The 22,505-nt window shown below is 37.1% G+C and overlaps 1 protein-coding gene across 37 annotated transcripts in view; it reads right to left on the bottom strand.

Moving 5' to 3' along the window:
- Window positions 1-22,505, bottom strand: part of ANK3 (ankyrin 3) — a 687,904-nt gene that overhangs the window by 217,529 nt on the left and 447,870 nt on the right. For all 37 annotated transcript variants that reach the window (XM_045437484.1, XM_045437490.1, XM_045437496.1 and 34 more), the window contains 4 exons: window positions 12,546-12,647; window positions 12,040-12,138; window positions 11,728-11,826; window positions 2,937-3,035 (listed from right to left, as the gene is read on the bottom strand). In XM_045437484.1, the coding sequence (XP_045293440.1) occupies window positions 2,937-3,035; window positions 11,728-11,826; window positions 12,040-12,138; window positions 12,546-12,647 (399 nt within the window). The remainder of the gene's footprint in view (window positions 1-2,936; window positions 3,036-11,727; window positions 11,827-12,039; window positions 12,139-12,545; window positions 12,648-22,505) is intronic.

Below are 22,505 nucleotides of genomic sequence, written 5' to 3' on the forward strand. Positions count from 1 at the left end.
ACTTTGCACCAGAAAATTAACTGCAACTGATACCATCAGCACCCCTAAGAATGTGCTTCCCGCAATAAGCCAATTAAAAACACAAAGATACCAGTTCTAAGGTGTCAATAGCTAAAATTAGCAGCTCCAGATTTTGGTTGCAAACCTAGTTTAAACAGTTTGGTTCACTCTGTGCAGTTATTCTTAAAAAAAAAAAAAATACAAGCCAAAAGAAAATATTACAGAAGCTCCAAGAGAAACTTCATTACCTTGGGGAGTATCTGGCATGCAATAGGTGCTTAATAATTATTTGTGGGGTAAATGAACAAATACATTTACCTCATGTTTCAGAATCTTAATTAGCAAAAGAAGGAAGATGTATATGGAAAAGAGGGGATATGCAGTACACAGTTAATACAGAAAAGGGTTTGTTTGTTTTTTTAAGATTTTTATTTTTTTAAATCATCTCCACACCTAGTGTGGGGCTTCAACTCACAACCCTAGGATCAATAGCCGTATGCCCCACAGACTGAGTCAGCCAGGCACCCCAGGAAAGGTTTTAAAAACCATAATCAGGGGTGCCTGGATGGCTCAGTCGGTTAAGCATTTGACTTTGGCTCAGGTCATGATCTCACGGTTCGTGGGTTCGAGCCCCACATCTGACAGCTCAGAGCCTGGAGCCTGCTTCAGATTCTGTGTCTCACTCTCTCTCTGCCCCTCCCATGCTCACACTCTGTCTCTCAAAAATAAATAAACATTAAAAAAATTAAAAACCATAATCATGCCAAAGACTTAGCAGTAAGTTGGACTTAATGCTTGCTGCTAAAGGAGAGATACTTAGTGATCTGTATATCACAGTCTAAAACTGCCTGTCCTTAACAGGCAAAAAAAGTGCTATGAAATCACTTTCATTAGGATATTTATATTATTTAGTGTTTTTATTCAAAAATGGGAATGGGTTTTTCTCTTATCCAACAAGTAGGCATTGCTCTACGCCTACCAAATGTAGTTTCTTTTTTTTTTTTTTTTTTATAAACCAGTAGTTCTTACCTGCCTTTAAGAGTACTATTATAAAAACAATACATTCTCATGATAAAAATCCCCAACAGTATGGAAGGGTATAAAGTGAAAAGTAAATCTCCCTCCTACTGCTCAGAATAAACCACTGAGAACAATATACCATGGAAATTTTCTTCTATCAGTACATATTGTCTTGCCTCACTTCTGATAATTCCAAATAGCATGTTATTGTGTGAGTATAGCAACATTATGAAACAGGCTTCCTACTGGTGCATATTTAGGTTTTTTCCAGTTTTTAAAAAATTGTTCTAATTCTGTTGGTGAACTTCTCATATACCATTTTGGCATCTCCTTCTAATACATCTGGAATGTAAATTCTTAGAAGTGGAATTTTAAAAAGGTACGTAAATACTAATTTTTGACAGTTACTGCTAAATGTTCTGCAAAAGTGTTGCAACCAATGGTCAACTTTACCAATACTGTGGGAAAGTTCCAATTTCTTCTACTCTCCAAATTCTTTTCTTTATCTCCTGGGCAAAAGACTGGGTCTAATTTTTTAACTGATTAATAAATTAATATTTCTTTGACTATCAGTGAGGATGGGGTATTTTCATACATTTATGGTCATTTGTATTTCTTTTTGTGCAAACTGCCCTTCATTTATTTAGAGGTTTCCCCAGAAGGCATGATCTCAAAAGCTGGGTGAGGTTATATGCAGTTCCTCTATTGCTACCTTTCTTGTGCCATTTGGAAAGCACATCAGAATGTAAGAGGAACCCTATTCTGACAGGGATAACTCTGCATCTGTTTTTATGATTTTGTTAAAAATAAAGAATACCCAAATGTTGATCTTTTAATATTAGCAATAGATTTTTTTTTTTTTTAATTTGAGAGATATATAGAGAGAAAAAGCATGAAAGGAGGACAGGGGCAGAGGGAGAGAGACAGAATCTTAAGCAGTCTCCATACTCAGTGTGGAGCCCCATGCGGGGCTCAATCCCACCACCCTGGGATCATGACTTGAGCCGAAATCAAGAGTTGGATGCTCAACTGACTGAGCCACCAGGTGCCCTAGCAATAGATTTCTAGTGATACGCTTCACCAGGAATCATAATCTTCCATCCAGTTTAGTTTAAAAAATAAACTGTATTACTTAAGACAGTCTTGCTGACTTAAAGAGCTTTTTATTTAAAAATAACTCTTCTATTCAAGACCGCAAAATTTTCTTCAATACTATGTTAATCTAACACTTAAAACATAATAGTTTTGTTGAAAAGTGTGAATTAAATCCAGTTAATTTTAGAAATACATAAATTCAATTATTATAACTACACTAACTTATATTTGGAACAAACAGATTTCAAACTTGTCTTATTACAAACATATTTCAAAACAGTGGTTGCCTGTGAGGCAAAATTATAAGAAACAGAAAAGTGTTCTAAAATAAATATGTAAATAGTAAATAGCTCAATTATAAGATAGAGCCAGGCATTTAAGAGCAGAAAGGATATCTATGCAATGAAGATTCCTTAAAGACGAAGAATAGACTTTCTAGTGTATTTCATAAACATTTAAGAATCCCCACATTGGGGCGCCTGGGTGGCTCAGTCGGTTAAGCGGCCAACTTCGGCTCAGGTCGTGATCTCGCGGTCCATGGGTTCGAGTCCCGTGTTGGGCTCTGTGCTGACAGCTCAGAGCCTGGAGCCTGTTTCAGATTCTGTGTCTCCCTCTTTCTCTGACCCTCCCCTGTTCATGCTCTCTTCTGTCTCAAAAATAAATATTAAAAAAAAAATTTTTTTTAAATAAGGAATCCCCACATTAATTTATGACTACAATTGAAATACTAGTGGGACAAATTCTCCATTTTACAACTCCAAGCCTACAACATGCCCTGTAAACATGGGAACTTACCCACAGAAAGAACCAATATATCTTACCTCTGTGGCTAGGCTCTGGCTTGCACCATTGTCAAGAAGAAACTTGACAACTTCCAGGTGGTTTTCCTGGGCTGCCATATACAATGGCGTGAAACCATTCTGCAAAAGAAGAAATAAAATGTTTATTTATGGATTTATGGGGCCAATCTAGTTTTCTACCATACTGGTATTTTTTGTTTCAGAAAATGCTCATGTATAATAAGTTTAATAATACTTTAATGTGGATATTCATATTCATTAGAAAGCCTAAACATGATAGTTTAAGCAGAATTTATAAGTGTAATTCAAAGTACTTTATAACATAACACTTATAATTTGTAACTTGGGTATAGTTTATAATTAATGGTGTGTGTATAATTCATACCAATAGATCCACTTTAGATAAATAAGTACATTTGTTTAATCATCAACCTCTTAATGAGTGCCTACAATGAGCAAAGGATTTTCCTAGATGATGTAAGGATTTGAAGAAAAATACATTTGGTCAGTGTCCCAATGAACTTTTTCCCCACACAATAATTAGCTATATCATATAAAAGGTGTAATACTTTAAAATTAAATTAAGAGTCTAAAATAGTTCACAATTTGGAAGGAATTTATATTACTTTCAAATAGCTTCAAAGTTGCTACAAATGGGATGACTTGGAGCAAAGGAAAGGACACCAATATGCAAAAACGTATACTTCAATTTCAAAACAGAATTCAATTAGTAGTCTACGTTTTGGTAAGTTTCCTTCCTTGCATTGTTTTGCAAAGCCATAGTATTTTCATGTTCAGAATACACACACACACACACACACACACACACACACTCTATATGTGTATTTATGTTTGTCTGAAATGTGGCCACTGCCAAAGAATCTGGATTAAAGTAAATGAATGTGTACATTGCATCTTAAGCTTTTGACTAAAAATATGTTGCATATGTGTGCTTGTTTTCTAGAACAATTTATTTCATATTTATGAAATATTTCAATATTTCATCTATGTAATATTTCAAAATCTTATTGCCAAATACATACACCAAAACATATTTTTCAAATGACAACATTTTCTTTGAATACATTTTTTCAGAATACAGTTCTGTTTAATTGTATGTTCTGGAAATTTTATTATATTCATTATGCAATTACAAGGAATATAGGTAAATATATTCCAAATAAAATGTACCAAATATTACTCAAACTTTTATACTTCAAAAGGTTTAGGTTCATTGTTATAAATATCAGTGACTATATGACTACCTTACTTATCTATAATTCAGCCTCTGGTGACACCACTCTTTTGGCTTTTAGCTAAAAATTTAAAAGTAACTTAAAAAGATCCTTGAGCAGGGCACCTGGGTGGCTCAGTCAGTTAAGTGTCCGACTTTGGCTCAGGTCATGTTCTCACGGTTTGTGAGTTCCAGCCCCACATCATGCTCACTGCTGTTGGGCACAGAGCCCACTTCAGATCCTCTGACCCCCTTTCTCTGTCCATCCCCCCATCAAAAACAAAATAAAACATTAAAAATTAAAAAAAAAAGATCCTCAAGCAGATAAAAGTGATGTCACATAACAAATCTACCATAGTGTATATACTTTATTCATCAGAGAGCTCATCTATTCTACTTACTCTATTTTACATATAATTATAACATGCTAGGTTATCTGGTTGCCAAGCTCAAAATTAGAGACATGAGATTAGAGGCTAGAGAATATGACAAAGCATTCAAGCTTCTTCCCTTTAAATTACATCACTGAAGTTCACTGCTATCCTGTTCTCTCATGAAAGGTTTGATCAACATTAAACGTGGAATAATTGCAACAAAATGTGTGTGTACATGTGTGTGTGTGCGTGTGCATACAGGCAGGTATGTGTGTATGTGCCTGGTGTGTTTTGTCTTTGTCACTCTTCCCATAGATTTGAGGGAAACTGAGAGGTACTTTAGGATACCCTTATATTGCCGATTATTTTTTTATTTTCTTATTTGACCAAGATGGAAGATTACTTAATTCTTGGTTGAGTTAAATATTCCTTAAAAAAAAAACAGAAAAAAACAACAGAAAATATTAAGAAAGAAGAAAAATGTAAAAACTAGGGGGATTTTTGTTATAGCTCAGTGAACTACTGAGTGTCTTTCCTCACCAGCTGAAATTTCCAGATGGAAGTTCCAGTTTTTAGGAGTAAAGTTCTTAAGAAAAAATTTGAAAATAGATGTTATTCTCTCAAACATAAATATCAACAATTTATGTCAGTGGATTCTCTCAACTTCAGGGCACAAGTTTGCTGTCGTTCAAGGTTACCTAAGGAACACTGGTCTGCATACAAATACCCGGGTTCTGGCCTGATGTACGTAGACAGTTCTTGAGTTTATCTTCCAGAACCAAACGTTTCATGAGCCAGGAAGATAATCCAAAACCAGGTACTGAGGTTTAAGGGATGTTGGAGCTTACAGACCTGGAGCTTTCAAAGAGTGATTCTTAACAAGCACGACTTTTATTTTATTTATTTTTATTTTATTTTATTTTTTTTCAACGTTTATTCATTTTTGGGACAGAGAGAGAGCATGAACGGGGGAGGGGCAGAGAGAGAGGGAGACACAGAATCGGAAACAGGCTCCAGGCTCTGAGCCATCAGCCCAGAGCCTGACGCGGGGCTCGAACTCACGGACCGCGAGATCGTGACCTGGCTGAAGTCGGACGCCTAACCGACTGCGCCACCCAGGCGCCCCAACAAGCACGACTTTTAAATCATTCCACATGCCCTTCTCACAAGAGCAGAAATTGAGCTGTGTAGAACTGTGATCACTCAAAAATCATATGTAGATAAGAGTCACAGTAAGATTGAGCCCTATGATTAATCATTTCCCACAATTGCTTCTCCTCTTTTTTTTTTTTTGTTAGTGTTTGCCACTCTATTGCCATTACCTGAAAGCTGGTCATTTTCTGAATGGTCACATTCTTTCACATTTTTTCAGTTTTATATATATTTTTTTAAAATATAATTTACATATCATAAAACTCACCCATTTGAAGTGTAAAATTTAGTGGGGCAACCATCCCCACAATCTAATTCCAGAACATTTTCATCACCTCAAAAAGGAATTCTGTACTATTAGTATTCACTCCCCATTGACCCCTCCCCATGCCCTCTGGCAAACACTAATCTGCTTTCTGTCTCTATGGATTTTCCTGTTCTGAACACTTCATATAAATGGAATCACACAATATATGGCATTGAATGGGGATGAATGGTCTCATTTTACTTCTGTGGTTCATATTGATAAAATGTTTTTGGTGTTTTTGTTTTTTCCTCCATAATGGACGTTTCCATTTTATAGTGGAAATTTGAGTGTTTCTTTATTTTGTTTTGCTTTAGTTTTGGTCAGCAAGCATCTGACTCTTCTAAAAATGTCACCCCTATTTTCTTTAGGGCACTACCTCTTCCCTGAAATGTAGGTAGTGCCTGTCTTTGTTGGACTTTAAGACAATTTAGCCTGAACTTCTTCAACCACAGAGTAGGCACATGTACAGGATATCTTCTGTTTTCTCTTCCAGGTCTACTCTCTATTTTTCTTAATTCTATTTTCTGCCAAGTCCCCCCTCCCCCCTCTCAAATGATCTGTAAAAACTATTATTGAAGGGCAACTTTACTGTTTAGCTTCTGGTTACTCCCACCCTAACTCTCTGGTTACCAAAGCTTTCCAAAAAGCTCCTTTAGCTTTCTATTTGATGTGTTCCCCAAATAATTTCAATAAATTCCCATTTTTGTTCAAGTTAGTTTCTGTTGTTTTAATCCCAAAAATCCCAATACAAATTTTTAAAATCAAGAAAGGATCAACATGGCATGAGAATACATGTACACCATCTAGTTATGGTTCTAGGGAGTAATTATAAGCATCCTTTGGAAAGACTGAATGAAAATATGATCATTACACTCTCATACAAAGAGGCTTAAGGCACAAGGATTCCAATGTGTTGTCAATGGACAACCTACAGCTGAAATGATTTTTTGTAAAATAGCACCTACATTGGGAAAATGGTCAGATTTCAGAAAGAATAGTATTTTTCTTTTAAGATAAAAAAGTACACCACTGTTTGTTTTTTTTTTAAATTAATTTCCTAACTTAGGAAATTTCCAAAACAAAGAGCTGGCCAAAAGGGAACATATGGGTGCCTAATTTGCATTTTTTTTTCTGTAGCAACAATAGACTCAATTTTCAAAAGGCAGAACAGTTCAAGATTGAGAAAGTATGCTCGTTGATACCTCATTTGATGCATTATCTTCAGTCCCTTCGGCTCAAAACATTTATTGTGATATTATCATAAGCATTCAGATATACAGACCTACAACTTTATAGACCATGCTGAGGCATGCTGCCTCATATCTACCCAAAGAAAATAAAATAGAAAGTAAGGGCTTAAATTTTATCCATGAACTTTTTTTATCCATCCTAGGTTTCTACAGCCAGCCGGTGTACCTTATGAAGTGCTGCTCTGAATTAAAATGTTTATAAGGGCATGGTGATAAATTTGCACTGATTTACAGGTGATACTGATTTTTGTGAATGTAGGTTAGATTACCGGTGTGCTATAAGGTCAAAGGTCAGAGAGGCTTTATCTGGACCACACCTATTTTCTGACTTCCTCAAGACCTGACCTCCTCACCGAAGGAAAACATTTAAAACCACAAAAAGACCAAGGAGGCACTGATTTAATCAAAAGGTCTTGTCCTTTCTGAAAAGGAACACGGAAACCTAGTCAGAAGTTACCTGTTTCACCCTGGGGTGCAGATGGGTGGGGATGGGCAGATGGGGGTTGGGGTGGGAAGAGGTTTTCCAGTTTGTCCTTCCATGCATTTTGATGGTAGAACCATGTGAATATATCACCTATTCATAACTTAAATAAATACAGTGTAAAAATTTTTAAAAACACCCCCACCGAATACCTGCAAAAGGTCTTGTCTTTGCTAATACCACTATGAAAACTTGTCCACTTAGAATACTTTGATAGTTATGATAAAATATTATTTGAAACTGACCTTGCTTCTTTATGAACACGGTGCCTTATACTACAGAATAAAGATAGAGGAGAAAAGAGTGAGGGATGTCATTTGATGTGGTAATTTGAGAGTTTACACTTGCAAACACTAGTAATCATTGTTGCTGTATTTAGTACAAAGTATTATGGACTTAATCATAGTAGAGTTCTTTATAATCACAATTTAATTATTCAACCCAATTTCTTTCTCAGGGTAGGCCTAAATCATTTCTGGAATGTTAAGTAAGATAAGAAAGAGTTAACTAACTTAGTAAGATGTAACATCAAGGCAATGACAAGAATTAAAGTGACACCTAAAAATTCTTAGTTTACAGGCCCTCAGTTTATAAGATCAGAACTTGCTGTTGCCCAATTTCACTTTTATTTTCAAGATAAGGAGAACTTTTATACACAAGGAAGGTGAGGGGGACTCTCTTTATACTATTTATTGTTGGCTACTAAATATTACCTATTTGGTTAAAATTTCACTTAGGGATGTGGTCTTTCTTGAATATTAACATTCCTGCGATGTTTTCTGTGCTGACACCTAAATGGAATTTGATCTCAGTTGTCCTTTGTAAGAGTTCCTATTGAAGTACTCCCACCAGAAATTATCATGGAAAACCCATTTGCTGCATGACCATCTCATTACTTATTCTGTCCACGGAATGGTGCAGCTCGGAAGGCACACGGGGACAGGTGTCCAAATGAAGGCGCCATGCTTGACTGTGAACTGTGGGGCAGGGCACGCCAAGCACAGCTGTAAGGAACAAGAAATTCCATGGGCTCTATTCTTCTCATTTGTCATCAGCAGGGAATGTGTATCAATTGAAATCAAATCTGGTTAGGATTTGATTTCAACTGCAGAGTCTCTCATTGTCAAGGAGGTTTAAAACTCTGTGTGCTCTAAAGAACAGTCAAGAATATGCACATTAGTTAAAAGGAGGAGGTTTATGTCTTCTCCTGTGGGGGGAGAAAGGAAATGAAAAAATGGATTAAAGAGTTCTCTCACTCTCTCAGAGCTTAACATTAGTTATTTTCCAGTAAAAAGTTATAGGGACGTTTGAAAAAATGTTTTAAAAGCATGGTGCTTTGCTTATGGTCAGTTGTTCTGTATCTCTTTCAAAATATTTTACTTGTCAATATTCAATTTTATAACATTCCTTTCTGGAAAAGCATCATTGGTCCAAGTAAACCTTCATAGGGAATCAGAATAAAGAGGCATAGACCATGGATCAAAGGTCCAACCACAAGCAACTAGAAAAAAAAATAGATCAGATATACATGAAAGCACATGTTTGGAAGTGCCACACAGTTGTTTTTCCATGACACTGATATTTAACAGCATCGGAACCATGTTACTAACCATGGAGGGTGTCACTGCAATTCTGTGGACCCATGAAATATAGGAGGATCCTATTATCCAAAGATAATCAGTACTGAAAAAGGCTGAGGAAATCAAGTACACTTATAATGAAAAAAGTTAGTTTGAGACTTTATTGTAAAAGACAAAACTAGAAACTGTAAAAGCAAGTTTAGGAGTTAAGCAAATATTGGCTATAACTGGATGCATGTACAAGTTCTCACAATGAACAAAGCCTAAATCAAATAGGATTTCCGTGGAAAAAAGGGTAATTTTTCCAACAAAATTATATGGTAGCTTGATGTCCTTCACTTTTTATTTTCACTGCTTGAGTAAAAATACAGTCTTTTTGCAAATGTATTTTGCAAACCAAAGACCTCACCTAATTTTTTTTTGGGGGGGGAGGGTAATTTAATCTTTGATTAAATCATTAAACCATTTGATTTCAACTCATTCTCACTTGAAACACTTATCAGAGAATCATCCTAATTCTTCACACATTGCCAGAAAAAAACACAACCCACAGCTGTGCAGCCAGTGTTCCCCCATGCCATCCCCCTAACTTCATACAATCCTGTGTCTTGCAAAACTTGCTGTTTTGTTCCATAATCAATTTGTTCAATATCCAACCTCCTGGAGTTCACACTTACACACAAGGGTAGATGAAAGCATCCAACTAGAAGGAACGTTTGAGCAAGGGCCAGTTTTAAAAATGGTCAGGTCCTTAGTGAATATTTCTGTGTTATGATGATGTTTGCTTTTCTATACAATCTTATTTCTGTGGGAACTCAAATAATGAAAATTTTGAATTATGAGGACCAATTTTTAAACCTATTTTAAAGTAATTTTTTTTAAACTGAAAGTCTACCAAACGGTAATATACTTGTGTTCTTTTTAGAACTTCATGCAAGACTCAGAGCACACAGGAGGACCTACTAAATAAATTATTAGTGTATATCCAATACAAAGAATCTGGAATTTTTAGTTTAGGAAATTTTAAAGTTTAGTCTGTGTGTTTTTTTATTTTAATCTGTTTCACGGAACAACAAGGAGGCCTTAGTTACTAAACAGGAATTAAGCAGTGTCTTCCCATTTTCAGCTATATAAAGCACTGAGAGATTATGAATTAAGAGCATTTCCTCATTTACAGGAACTCTCATTTCCTTTGTAAGTTAATAAATACTGAGGCTGGACCTAAGCTAGCATGATAAAATAGTAAAAGACCCTACATTACAAATATTCCCTAAATATTTGTGTCTATGACTATCAGTCATACAGTTTCATAAATGGATAACTTTTTAATTTTTTATTTTTTTTTCAACGTTTATTTATTTTTGGGGCAGAGAGAGACAGAGCATGAACGGGGGAGGGGCAGAGAGAGAGGGAGACACAGAATCGGAAACAGGCTCCAGGCTCTGAGCCATCAGCCCCGAGCCTGATGCGGGGCTCGAACTCACGGACCGCGAGATCGTGACCTGGCTGAAGTCGGACACTTAACCGACTGCGCCACCCAGGCGCCCCTTTTATTATTTTTTAATTTAAATTTTAGTTACTTAACATACAGTGCAATTTGGTTTCAGGAGTAGAAATCAGTGACTCATCACTTACATATAACTGTGCTTATCACAAGTGCCTCCTTAGTACCCATCACCCATTTACCCCCACTCACCTCCCTCCATCAACCCACAGTTTGTTCTCTATTGTTAAGAGTCTCTTGTAGTTTGTTTTTCTCTCTTCTCTTTTCCCCCACCTTCCCACATATTCATCTGTTTTGTTTCTTAAATTCCACACGAGTGAAATCATATGGTATCTGTCTTTCCCTGATTGACTTATTTCACTTAGCAAATACATTCTAGTTCCATCCATGTTTTGCAAATGGTAAGTTTCATTCCTTTTGATGGCTGAGAAATATTCCATTGTAAATATATACCACATCTTCTTTATCTGTTCATCAGTTGATGGACATTTGGGCTCTCTCCATAGTTTGGTTATTGCTGATAATGCTGCTATAAACATTGGGGTGCATGTACCCCTTCAAATCTGTATTTTTGTACCCTTTAGGTAAATACTTAATAGTGCAATTGCTGGATCATAGGGTAGTTCTAGTTTTAGTTTTTCTGAGGAACCTCCATACTGTTCTCCAGAGTGGCTTCACCAGTTTGCATTACCACCAACAGTGCAAGACGGTTCCCCTTTCTAGATGGATTACTTTTAAAAATCTCTCTCACATAAATATATTGCAAATGAGGATATATATGAATTTAAATAATCTGCAACAACATAACTGTTCATTGAATATAACTCTTAGGAATTATATTCTCAGAGGATACATATGCCAAGCAAGGACTTGACCCAAACATTTATAAATTATAACAAAATTTATTGGCAATAGAGTTGGTAGGTTTACCTGAGATTGTGCATTGACATTGGCTCCATTTGTGACCAAGACTTTTACCACCTCTGCTTGCCCAGCCAAAGATGCTATATGCAAGGCTGTGTTTCCTTTCTGTAAAATGAAAAGATACATCACTCACCCTCTTTATCTCTTTGTTTCAACATTTCATAAAATATGGAATCCTTCCATGTTTCTAAGTTCCCCAAAGAGAACATGGTTGGTTGATAAGTATCTCATGAGAAGCTTGCCCTGATTCTTATCAAAGGCTGAATCCTTACTGAATCTGTCAATTGACATAAAAACCATTAAATATGTGATACTGACCTTTGTAGCTGCATCCACATTGGCTTCTCTCTGTAGCAGTTCAGAAACAACTTCTACATGGCCTTCTTTAGAAGCAAGATGGAGCGCGTTCAACCCATTCTGATTAAGAATGAAGGGAAAACTTTAACTCAGCACGTTGAGAATAGAGCAGCAAACAGTCTACTTAGAACTCTGAAGATAATATCCCACCAACAATCACTTGTATGTGTGCAGTATAGAATCTTGAATTAGGAATAAAGGTACTTGAAAATTAGGCAGGTTGTTCTGGTATCATTTTTTACTAAATTTTAAGAATTCTTAAAGAATGCATACCTACATGTGTGAATGCCCCTTTAACAAAGCAGAGTAATTTGAAAATCTGACTGATGATGTTTAACCAGAAAAAAGAAAAAAGGCAAGAAAGAGAAAGTCTTGGTAACAACTAAGGAAAGATTCAAGGAGTTTATAGTCTGGATTTTTTAAAATTTTAACTAGAAAATTAAACAGCAACAAAAACCACAACTAACCTGATTGCAAATGTTTATGTCAACCCCATTTTTTATGTAGTCAAGGGCCTTTTCAAGGTGTCCAGCTCGAGCTGCTCTTAAGTAACTTGCATTGGCATCAGACTAAAAGAAAAAAGAAAAACATGTTGGTGAAATGAAACTCATATACATGTTAGAGCAATTCAGCTTATAGTCCAAACTAAAAAGATTTTTAAATTGAACTATTGTATTTCTAACATGAAAATACTCTAAAAAGTCTTTGTGAAATCACCAGGAAAAGGATAAATTCTTGAAAAGTTAGTTTCAGGTATACAAAGTTACCCTTTGTGTGATGTCATAACTGAGAAAATTTCCCATAATATGTAGGTGCCTTCAATCAACATACAATTCCTAGGGACTAAAGAGAAATCCTATAACTTCCTGGTGGTTTCATTATGAAAATCTCATTATTCTATTTTACAGAAATTTAACATCTATTCCATTCTTTCATATTTAACTGTCCCCACCAATTTTTCAATTCATAGTTTCACAAATATGTTTAATGTTATTATACTAGTTTAACAGGAATTTGTAGGATGTTCTCTTGGATTTTCCCACAGCACAAAGCCATGTGTTAGAACATAGAACGTTTCTGAAAAGCATTTATAAATTTCTGTACAAGTTGTGAAGAGTACTTTCCATATATTTTCAAGCAAGCTAAGGCTACCACCTAAGAAAACTCTATTAGGAACATTAGCAAGAGCAAATAAATAAATACATATAAACTGGAAAGCAACAAAAACCAAATCTGTAATGCATTCACCAAAAGCTTACAACTCTGCCTTTCTGCTAAACACTAGTACTTCTGATTGTGGGGTTGAAACCACCTATACCAGTGAACCTTTAATGGAAAGAAGACAGGGAGATGAAAGAATTCAAAGTTGGGTCTGCACAACTTGTAAAGGAGTCTTGCTCAGTGTAGAACAACATAGAAGCAGGTTTTCCTGAAAGGGTAGCCAAAAACATCTCATCATTGGTTATCAATGCCATCATGTGGGGGTATGGCTGAAATAACAGAGGAAATTGTCTTCTTTCAGCCATTTGGCAAATACCTTCAAAGCCCCTGTTCACAGGCCACCTCATCTGGAAAGCCTTCCCAGACCTCCCAGTCAGAGATTAATTGCTTGGTGCTCACAAACCATGAATTTTGTTGACTCCTCTAGGTATTTCTCACACAGCATTATAGTTTTTGGTATACCTGTCCTTCTTCCTCTCTAAATTGTAAGTCCCTTAAGAATAAGCAGAGGTAGCCTTGATCAAGGGGTAGGCATACAGAAAGCTGACAAGATGCCAATCTTTGAGGAGTGCTACTTCATCCTTGGAAATGTAATTGTGATAAAGGAAATTCCATTCTCAGAAGAGTCTTTGGTTCTGGTGTGGGTCAATTTAGTTAGGATTCGATTTGCTCAGGTCTTCAAAGGATAGGCCACTATTTCTATGTGTTCCACCCTCCTCATTTATAGCAGTACACCTCTCCCTGAAGAAGTATTCCTTTGTCTAAATCATGCCTTCCCAATCTCAGCATTATTGGCATTTTTTAAAGAAAGATGTTATTTTATTTTATGTAATCTCTATCCCCAACATGGGGCTGAAACCCACAACCTCAAGAGTTGCACACTCCACCAACTCAGCCAACCACCCACCCCTACTGGCATTTTGATCCAAGGAATTCTTTGATGTGGGAGATGGTCTTGTTTGGTGTCGATGTTTATTAGCATCCCTGGCCTCTAACAACTATCACCTATTTGTGACTACTAAAAATATATCCTGAATTGCCAAATTTCCCTTGGCAGTTGGGGAAGAGGGATTTTCCCAGCTGAGAACCACTGCTCTAAATAAAGAGAAAACCAATTTATTTACAGATTGTAGGCCTGCCTGAGTTACCACATGCCTTGACCTACTGCAGGCCAGTGACTCTATGTATAACATTCATTTTTGTGTTTCCCCTGGAATTAGAAGCATCCTGGCACACAGCAGGTGCCTAAAAATGGTTTTGTGAATGAATGAATCAACAAATAAGTAAATTGTATGGAAATAACTGTACTAATTAAAATATTGCCTGCAACAATACAGGAAGTTTTATTCATAACAGCAGCCGCAGCTATCTAAATGGAGAACCTGCTAGAATACAAAGCTGACTGCCAAAGATGATAAACTAAGCCATTGAGTTTGTATCTGGGAACACACGTAGCTATTGCTAAAATAAAATTGGGATGTGAGTCAAGCATGCAAATCATTTAATCAGAACAGAGGGTTAAGTAAGAGGAGGACAAGAGATATGGCTTCAAATTAGACAAAGGACAAACCAAAAGTTTGAAGGAATCTCAAGAAAAATAAAATGCAGTTTTTAAAGAGGTTTGCTACTTTGAGATGGTTGGGGGCATGGTTGTCTGGTTTCAAGTCCAGTTAGAAATAAATTAGCTATGCGAGGATGGCTCATTGTACCGTAAAACATCATCTTCTTTGTGCCTGCTCAATGACTTATCAGCGAATTTGCCCAGAAGGGCTCTGAGGCTGTTCTGGGAACAAATGACATCAGTATTGGATGTTTCAACTGCCAGAGATAACAACTGTGAGTTAAGCATCCCCAATTCTGACTCTGAGTGCATAAAAACAGCTACTAAAGAAGTTCAAACAGAGGTATCATAATTCAAGGAAAGCCTCTGAGTTGATTCCATATCTGAAAAGTTTTGACAACTGTATATACTGCCCATTTTCCTCTCCAAAATTTTCTCACCAGAATCTCTAAAGCAAAACAAAATACAACGATAAAAAAAATTCTAATCCAGTGCTTCTCTACCTATTTGGAGTTCAGATTCTTTTGAGACTAACAAAAGTTGCAAAGAAATCCCTTTCCTTCAACAACTGTACATATATGCACACATACACCAAATCTGCACATACACACCAAACCTGTGCGTGCACACAAAATTTGCACACTGATTTCATGTGGCTCAGGATTGCCAACCCTGCTCACGGATCCATGTTTAAGAACATGTTTAACATGAATCCATGAGCAGTAGATAAATGATTAAGAGTTTTCCGGTGGATACCTTCACTGTATATGTCTCACCCAGTGACCCTAGTATCAAATAATTCTCTAAGGTAGCTAATTTATCACCTGAGAACTTTAAGAAAAAGAGAAGAAACAAAAAAAAATTATTTTCTTCCCTTTTCTCAGCCCTCTGTTATGCACAGGCATACTTAACACACTGATACAGAACAATCAGCTACTTTATACTTCCAAGAAAAAGTATGGGCAATAAAGAAGGAAGAAAATACAAAGAAAAAGCAAGAGGAAGAAAATTAAGCCTGCCTTGAAGAAAAATGACAACTTAGGGAGTGTGGTTATTCCTGCCTTCAGAAGAGGAACCAAGAAGATCCTCCTTTTATTCTCAACCATCTTCAAACAATGCAGCCCTGTCTTCCACAAATATTTGCTGAACATGGATGGGGTGCTAGTCAAGGCTGACATCTGGCTGCACAGAGGTGAGCAAAACATACTGGCACCAGTGAAGGCTCGCTTTCACCTCCCTCTTACACTTTACCAAATCATGTTGCTTAAGTGGCAGGGTAAATAATGGATTCTTCCCTATTTTTTTTTTCAAATTCTATCCCTAGTACCTATACGATGCTCTTTATTTCCTTAATGCTAAAAATATATAATATTTTGTATTTGGCTCAATATCAATGTGTTGTGTCTCTGAGCTGTCATTTCATCAAAAACTTGGGAGTCACTCTTTACACAGACTACAGCCTGGGTTTTAGTCCTAAGCATGCTATCAAAACAACGCCTCTTAAAGCCAGTTGTAGACAAAGCCCTATGAAAGGAAATCAGCTCTCATGAGAAGGTAAGCTCTGCCACGTGAAAAGTCAAACAGAGGAGATCATTGCCTAGTGAGTCAGTTGGCACAAAATGAATATAAGCAGGTCAGTCAGCATTTTTTCCCGTAGATGATCAAAATCTGTAGGAAGAATCTGGAAAATGATAACGTCTTTCATCACCATTTCATGTCTTGTCTACTTAGTCATTTTACTAGACAGGAAAGAAATACGAACCACGTGTGTTTTTCAAGGAAACAGCTTCAAGGGTAGAGTCAAGTATTATTATGGATTAATCTAATAACTCAGGATTTCCACCTATACTGGCATATTGATATTTTCAGCAGAAAGCAGTGATTGGAATGAATAAGCATTTCCTGAGTGCCAACATCAGTAATAAACTAATACTTCATACCTCTGACTATATGCTAGACACTATTACCAGTACTTACATTAACTTCATTATATTAGTCACTTACTACAGTATGTATTAAATGCATGAATCCTTACATTAGTTTAGTCCTTATAATATTTACATGAAGTAGTGTAGTGAATTGTGTCTCTCCAAAATCTCGGAACCCCAGAAGATGGCATAGGACACAGGACATGGATATAGGATCTTTGCACAAATAATTAGTTAAGATGAGGTCAGACTGGATTTGAATGGGCCCTAAATCAATGACTGATGGTTTTAGAAGAAGAGAAAATATATAAATATCAAATCATTATATTGTACACCTCAAACTAATATAATGGTATATGTCAACTATATCTCAAAAAAAAAAAAAAAAGACAAGACACACAGATACATAAGAGAGAACATGTAAAGATGCAGGAAGAGGCTGGAGTTAAGTTGACACAAGATAAAGAGTGCCAGGTGGGGCACCTGGGTGGCTCAGTTTGTTAAGTGTTTGACTTCAGCTCAGGTCATGATCTAAAGGTTTGTGAGTTCGAGCTCCACATCAGCCCTGTGCTGTGCCCCCACCTCCCACTCACATACTCTCTCAAATATAAATACACATTAACAACAACAACAACAAAATGCCAGGAACCACCAGAAACTGGAAGACACAAGGAAGAATTATCCACTCAAGCCTTTGGAGGAAGTGTGGCCTTGTGGACACCTTGATTTTGGACTTCCGGCCTCCAGAACTGTGAGTGAGTAAGTTTCTATTGCCATAAGCCACTGAGTTTGTGGTGGTTTGTTATGGCAGCCCTAAGCAACTGATACAAATAAGAACAATTACTAACTCCATTTTATAGATGAAGAAACTGAGCTATAGAAAGGATGAATGACTTCCCCAGGGACACACAGCTTATGAGTGGCAGAAATACAAACCCAGACAGTCTAACTCCAGAGTCTAGGCTGTTAATAACTAGCTTGAGAAAGGGCTTAATAAATGTTTGCTCCATAGTTTATGCTTGCGAACTCTTGGTTCATTCATTCATCTTCCATCCATCCATCAGTCCATCCAACCATTAAATTAACTATGTAAGTACTTTCAGGTATATCCTCTCTAGACCACAATTCCTTTAATGAGTTTAGTTGAAGCCTCAAGATCAGGCTGACAGTGGACTGGCAGAAGAAATGTAGATTGGAGGCTCAGTGAGTATGTAATAGAGCTGTGCTCCGTTGCTTCTAAACCTCAGGGAGCAATGTCTGAGAACTGTTAATACCTGATCTACCAATTCTTGAATCTTTTTCTTTTATCTCATTTTCCCAACTATCTGGGAACTGTATGAAGGGTAAGAGCATCCTTCCTGTAAGCTTCAGGGTCCTTTTCTCTACTGGTGTCCTGCCCTCTGCTTACTGACATACTCAGGTGTTTCTTAAACAACTTAAAACAAAAACAAAGCAAAAAACTTTCCCCCACATTTCTACCTAGCACTCCCTGCAAATGATGATCTCCTCTATTTCTCTACTGCTGTTAGCCTGCACCCTAGCTACTCCACTTATTAGAGGTAAGTTTTATCAAGTAACTTTGGCAAGCTTCTTATGTGTGCCTCCAGTTTCTCAGCTGTCAAATGGGCATAAAATAATCTAGTATCAGAATGAAATTAGCTTGTTTATATCAGGTGCTTAGTGTGAGTGCATAGCAAGCACTCAATAAATGATTATAACTTTATTTTGGTGAGTGTGATGCTAAGTGAAATAAGCCATACAGAGAAAGACAGATACCATATCGTTTCACTCTTATGTGGATCCTGAGAAACTTAACAGAAACCCATGGGGGAGGGGAAGGAAAAAAAAAAAGAGGTTAGAGTGGGAGAGATCCAAAGCATAAGAGACTCTTAAAAACTGAGAACAAACTGAGGGTTGATGGGGGGTGGGAGGGAGGGTAGGGTAGGTGATGGGCATTGAAGAGGGCATCTTTTGGGATGAGCACTGGGTGTTGTATGGAAACCAATTTGACAACAAATTTCATATATTAAAAAAAAAATTCCTATATTAAAAAAAAATCACCCTATTAGCATCAAACATGTTGGTCTGGGTTAGTCTCACTGCTTCTATATCCTTAACACTAATTCATATTTGAGTTCTTGCCAATATGGCTTATCTGGTTCATCAGTCAAGCCTCTCTGCACAAAATCACTGATGACCTTCCAATCATCAAATCCCATTGCTTAAACTTTAGCTCTGCCTTTTCTTAATGTAAAACCATTTGACATTACTGACCCCCTTCTCGTTCTTGAAAGTCTTCCCCTTAGTTTCCCTCATGTCTTTGTTCACTCTTTTTTGTTCCTTACTGTCCCTACCCATCACTAAAAAATGGGTGTTTCCTATTTTCAGAACTCATATTTCTTTCCCCCCCGTGCTCGTTCCCAAAGTGACCTCATCACTACCGTGGTTTCCACCATTCTCTTGAAGCCTAACATTCTGCATGTACATTGCACCCGTTGGATCCCAAAACATTTCCACTTCCATGTCCCCCAATTCCCTGACCTTCACTGCAACAACAAACATTATAATCTATACTCAATGTATAAAGCATCTGCTGCAGCAACTAGGTACTAATGTCAGAGATGTGAATCATAAATTCCTTTCATTTTCTTATTTGTATTTAAAGGTCCCAAGATTTCCAAGCCACTCAGGCATACAATTTTGGTGTGAATCTTTTTTTTTTTAATTGAGGTATGATTGACATATAACAATCATATTTACTTTCAGGTATACAATGTACTGACTTGATATTTGTATATATTGTAAAATGATCATCACAATAGGTCTAGTTAACATTTGTCACCATAAATAGCTACAGATCGTGTGTGTATGTGTGTGTGATGCGAAGTGTGAATCTTTGATTACTTACTTATTTCTTTAGTCTCTCCCTCAAACTCTCTTCTAGAAAATTATGTGTATGTTTCTTATCAAACATTCTGCCTCCAGGGACTTTTACAGTGTTTATCCTCCTTTTAAAAAGCACTTATCATAATGTATATCATACATACAAAAGAATGCCTGAAGCATATATGAACAGCTTAAAGAAAAATAATGGAAGAAACAGTCTCATGCCCAGTAAACTCAAAAATGAAAGTTACAAGCACTCCATAGACTTCCAATGAGCCCTTCTTTGACCGGCTCTCCAAAGGCATCCTCTGTTCTAGTTAATCATTCTCAACATCTATGTAAACCTTCCCAACCTAAATGTTATGTAGTGGACTGTCTTTGCACTCTCTGTAAATGGAATCATACATTATGGATCCTTCTGTGACATGCTTCCTTTGTCTAATGTTGTCTTAGAGTCATTCACGCTGACATGTATAACTGATTTATCCGATTTATCACTGTGGCTGCAGAAGATTCCATTATGTGATTGTAACACAATCTATTTATCCACTGTGGAGTTGATGAATGTTTGAGTTGTTTCCAGTTTGGGTCTACTATGAACAGGGTTGCCATGAACATTCTGGCTCTAATCCTGGTGCAAACAGGCAAGGATTTTTAAGGTACATACCTACTATCATAAACGCTGTGTCACTTGGTATGTGCTAACTCAACTGTACCAGTGAATGGAAAATTGTTTTTCAAAGTGATTGTACCAATTTACACTTTCTGTGGTTTGTGATTGTTGACCATGATTTCATATTCCTTAGAAATTAATCTTTGGGAATTCTTTCGGGCCTGGGTTAAGGATGCTATACTCCAAAAACGAATTTAACATTGCTTCTTCCAGTTGCTTAGAGGCACTATCAACCCAAGATTATTTTTAAAATAAATGTTTGCCTTGAGAGTTTTTTTGGTTTTGTTTTAAAGACTACACAAATAAATTTAGATTTCAAGCTGGTATGGATATGAGGGATTCCTTGTGGTTACAAATTCTCAGGGAAGATTTTTTTTTTTCCCTTCCAGCTGGTGACAAATTGAGACAGGCAAGTTTCTGCTACTCTTTTTATGTGGTGGATTTATTTCCTGTCCACCCCTGTATTGGGAGCCAACCCCTTTGGAGCCCAGTTTATTAGGGGATCTCTTATTAGACTGCCCACTTGGGCATGTTCTAGGCTTTGTCTCCTGGGCCCTGTGTCTATATAGACAAGTAAAACTGGTTCTTGCTTTCATGTCATTTTTACCTCTATAGATCCCTTACTTTTGTGCCAGTTTACAAGTGCACTTCAAAGGACTTATTTTTATCATTATCCTAACATTTTAGCTTTCCTTACAGCTGGGAATATGCTTAACCTTTTCTTTTTTTTTTTTTTTTTCTATTCACCCTGTTCTAATTGCCCAGTTCAGGCCCTAGCCATGTGATGCCCAGATCATTCTGAAAACCTCTAAGAGGTTGTAGCCAGTACACTATCCCTAGCTGAATATTCCAGGAGCACCGAACACTATTCAGGAGCTCACTGAGGAGCCACTGAGGGTTCTGAGAAAATCATGACAAAAACAGTAAGTGCAATTTAGTGAATGCCTACTATAGGTCAGACTCCACTAAGCATTTTACATATGTAATCTTTACACATGCATTGTTAAGTGTTTATTTCTTAAAAATTCAATCAAGATAGGAACCTGCATTGCAGATATGAAAAACTGAGTTTCATGAAAGTAAGTGGCTTGCTCAAGGTCACACAGCTAATAAGTAAGCAGCAAGGATTGAAAGCCATAAGTATTTGATAAAAACCCAGGCTCCTTCCTCAATACCAGTTGTTCCGTGGGGCCCTAGCAGACAAACTAAGATCAAGAGTGAGGTGGAGTAAGCTGATTTCCTTATGCCTATTTGCAATTTCACCCCAAGTAGATACGCTAGTATCTGCTTTTTATGTTGATGTTTGATGGCAAGCTTCATTTGTAAAAGTTTCTGCTTTTAAATCACAGTATTCAATTGCTATTGCATAGCCTCCAAGGCCCTTTAAATCCTGACGCAAACAAACACTTCCAACCCAAACCAAAAACACAAATACTGATCTTGACAGCAATCTAGACAGCTTTTCATTTCTCCCACTTATTATTTCTAGACAGGCCCCATAATATCCTGTCACTGTGATGTCATCCAGGACATCTCTCTGCTGACTACTAGACCTCACTCCCTCTCCCCCGTCAACAGGCCTAGTAACTAAGTCCTAGGACCAGTTCAACTGTCACTTCATCTGTGCAATTTTCTCCCCAAATGCCAGATATGACACCCCTCCCCTGACCTGGGGACTCCTACAGCATGTGCTCTGTTTTGCTCAGGATCCAGTGAGTCTATCAAGATGGACGGTAATGTCTTTTCGGGCAGGTGCTTGTCTTGTTCAGGACAGAGTTCTACCTAACAGAATCCCAGTACATGCTGAACCAAGAAATGCTGATCCCTTGCATGGTCCAATGCTCTAATCATTCCTCAAGAAGCGAAATCCTACAGAAACTTAATTAGGAACCAAAAAAGTCTGCTCTTCCTTGCTGTTTCTCCATTTCACCAAAGAAAGATAAGAGTCCAGGGACAGACTTAGGGGTTCTTCCACACTTGAAGAGAAGATAAAAGGGGTGATGCTCAGCGAGTCTGAGATTACTCTGGTTTCCCAATTCACCTTAGGCAAAGCACCTTATTTTTGTGATGCTTGCTGGGATCACCTGTGGAGCAATGTATCTGCTTCAGTAATAACTGTCAGAAAGTGTATGCAGGTGAGGCCTGCAGTCTATTGTGT

This window comes from Leopardus geoffroyi, chromosome D2, assembly GCF_018350155.1.
Source record: "Leopardus geoffroyi isolate Oge1 chromosome D2, O.geoffroyi_Oge1_pat1.0, whole genome shotgun sequence".
NCBI classification, from domain to species: Eukaryota; Metazoa; Chordata; class Mammalia; order Carnivora; family Felidae; genus Leopardus; species Leopardus geoffroyi.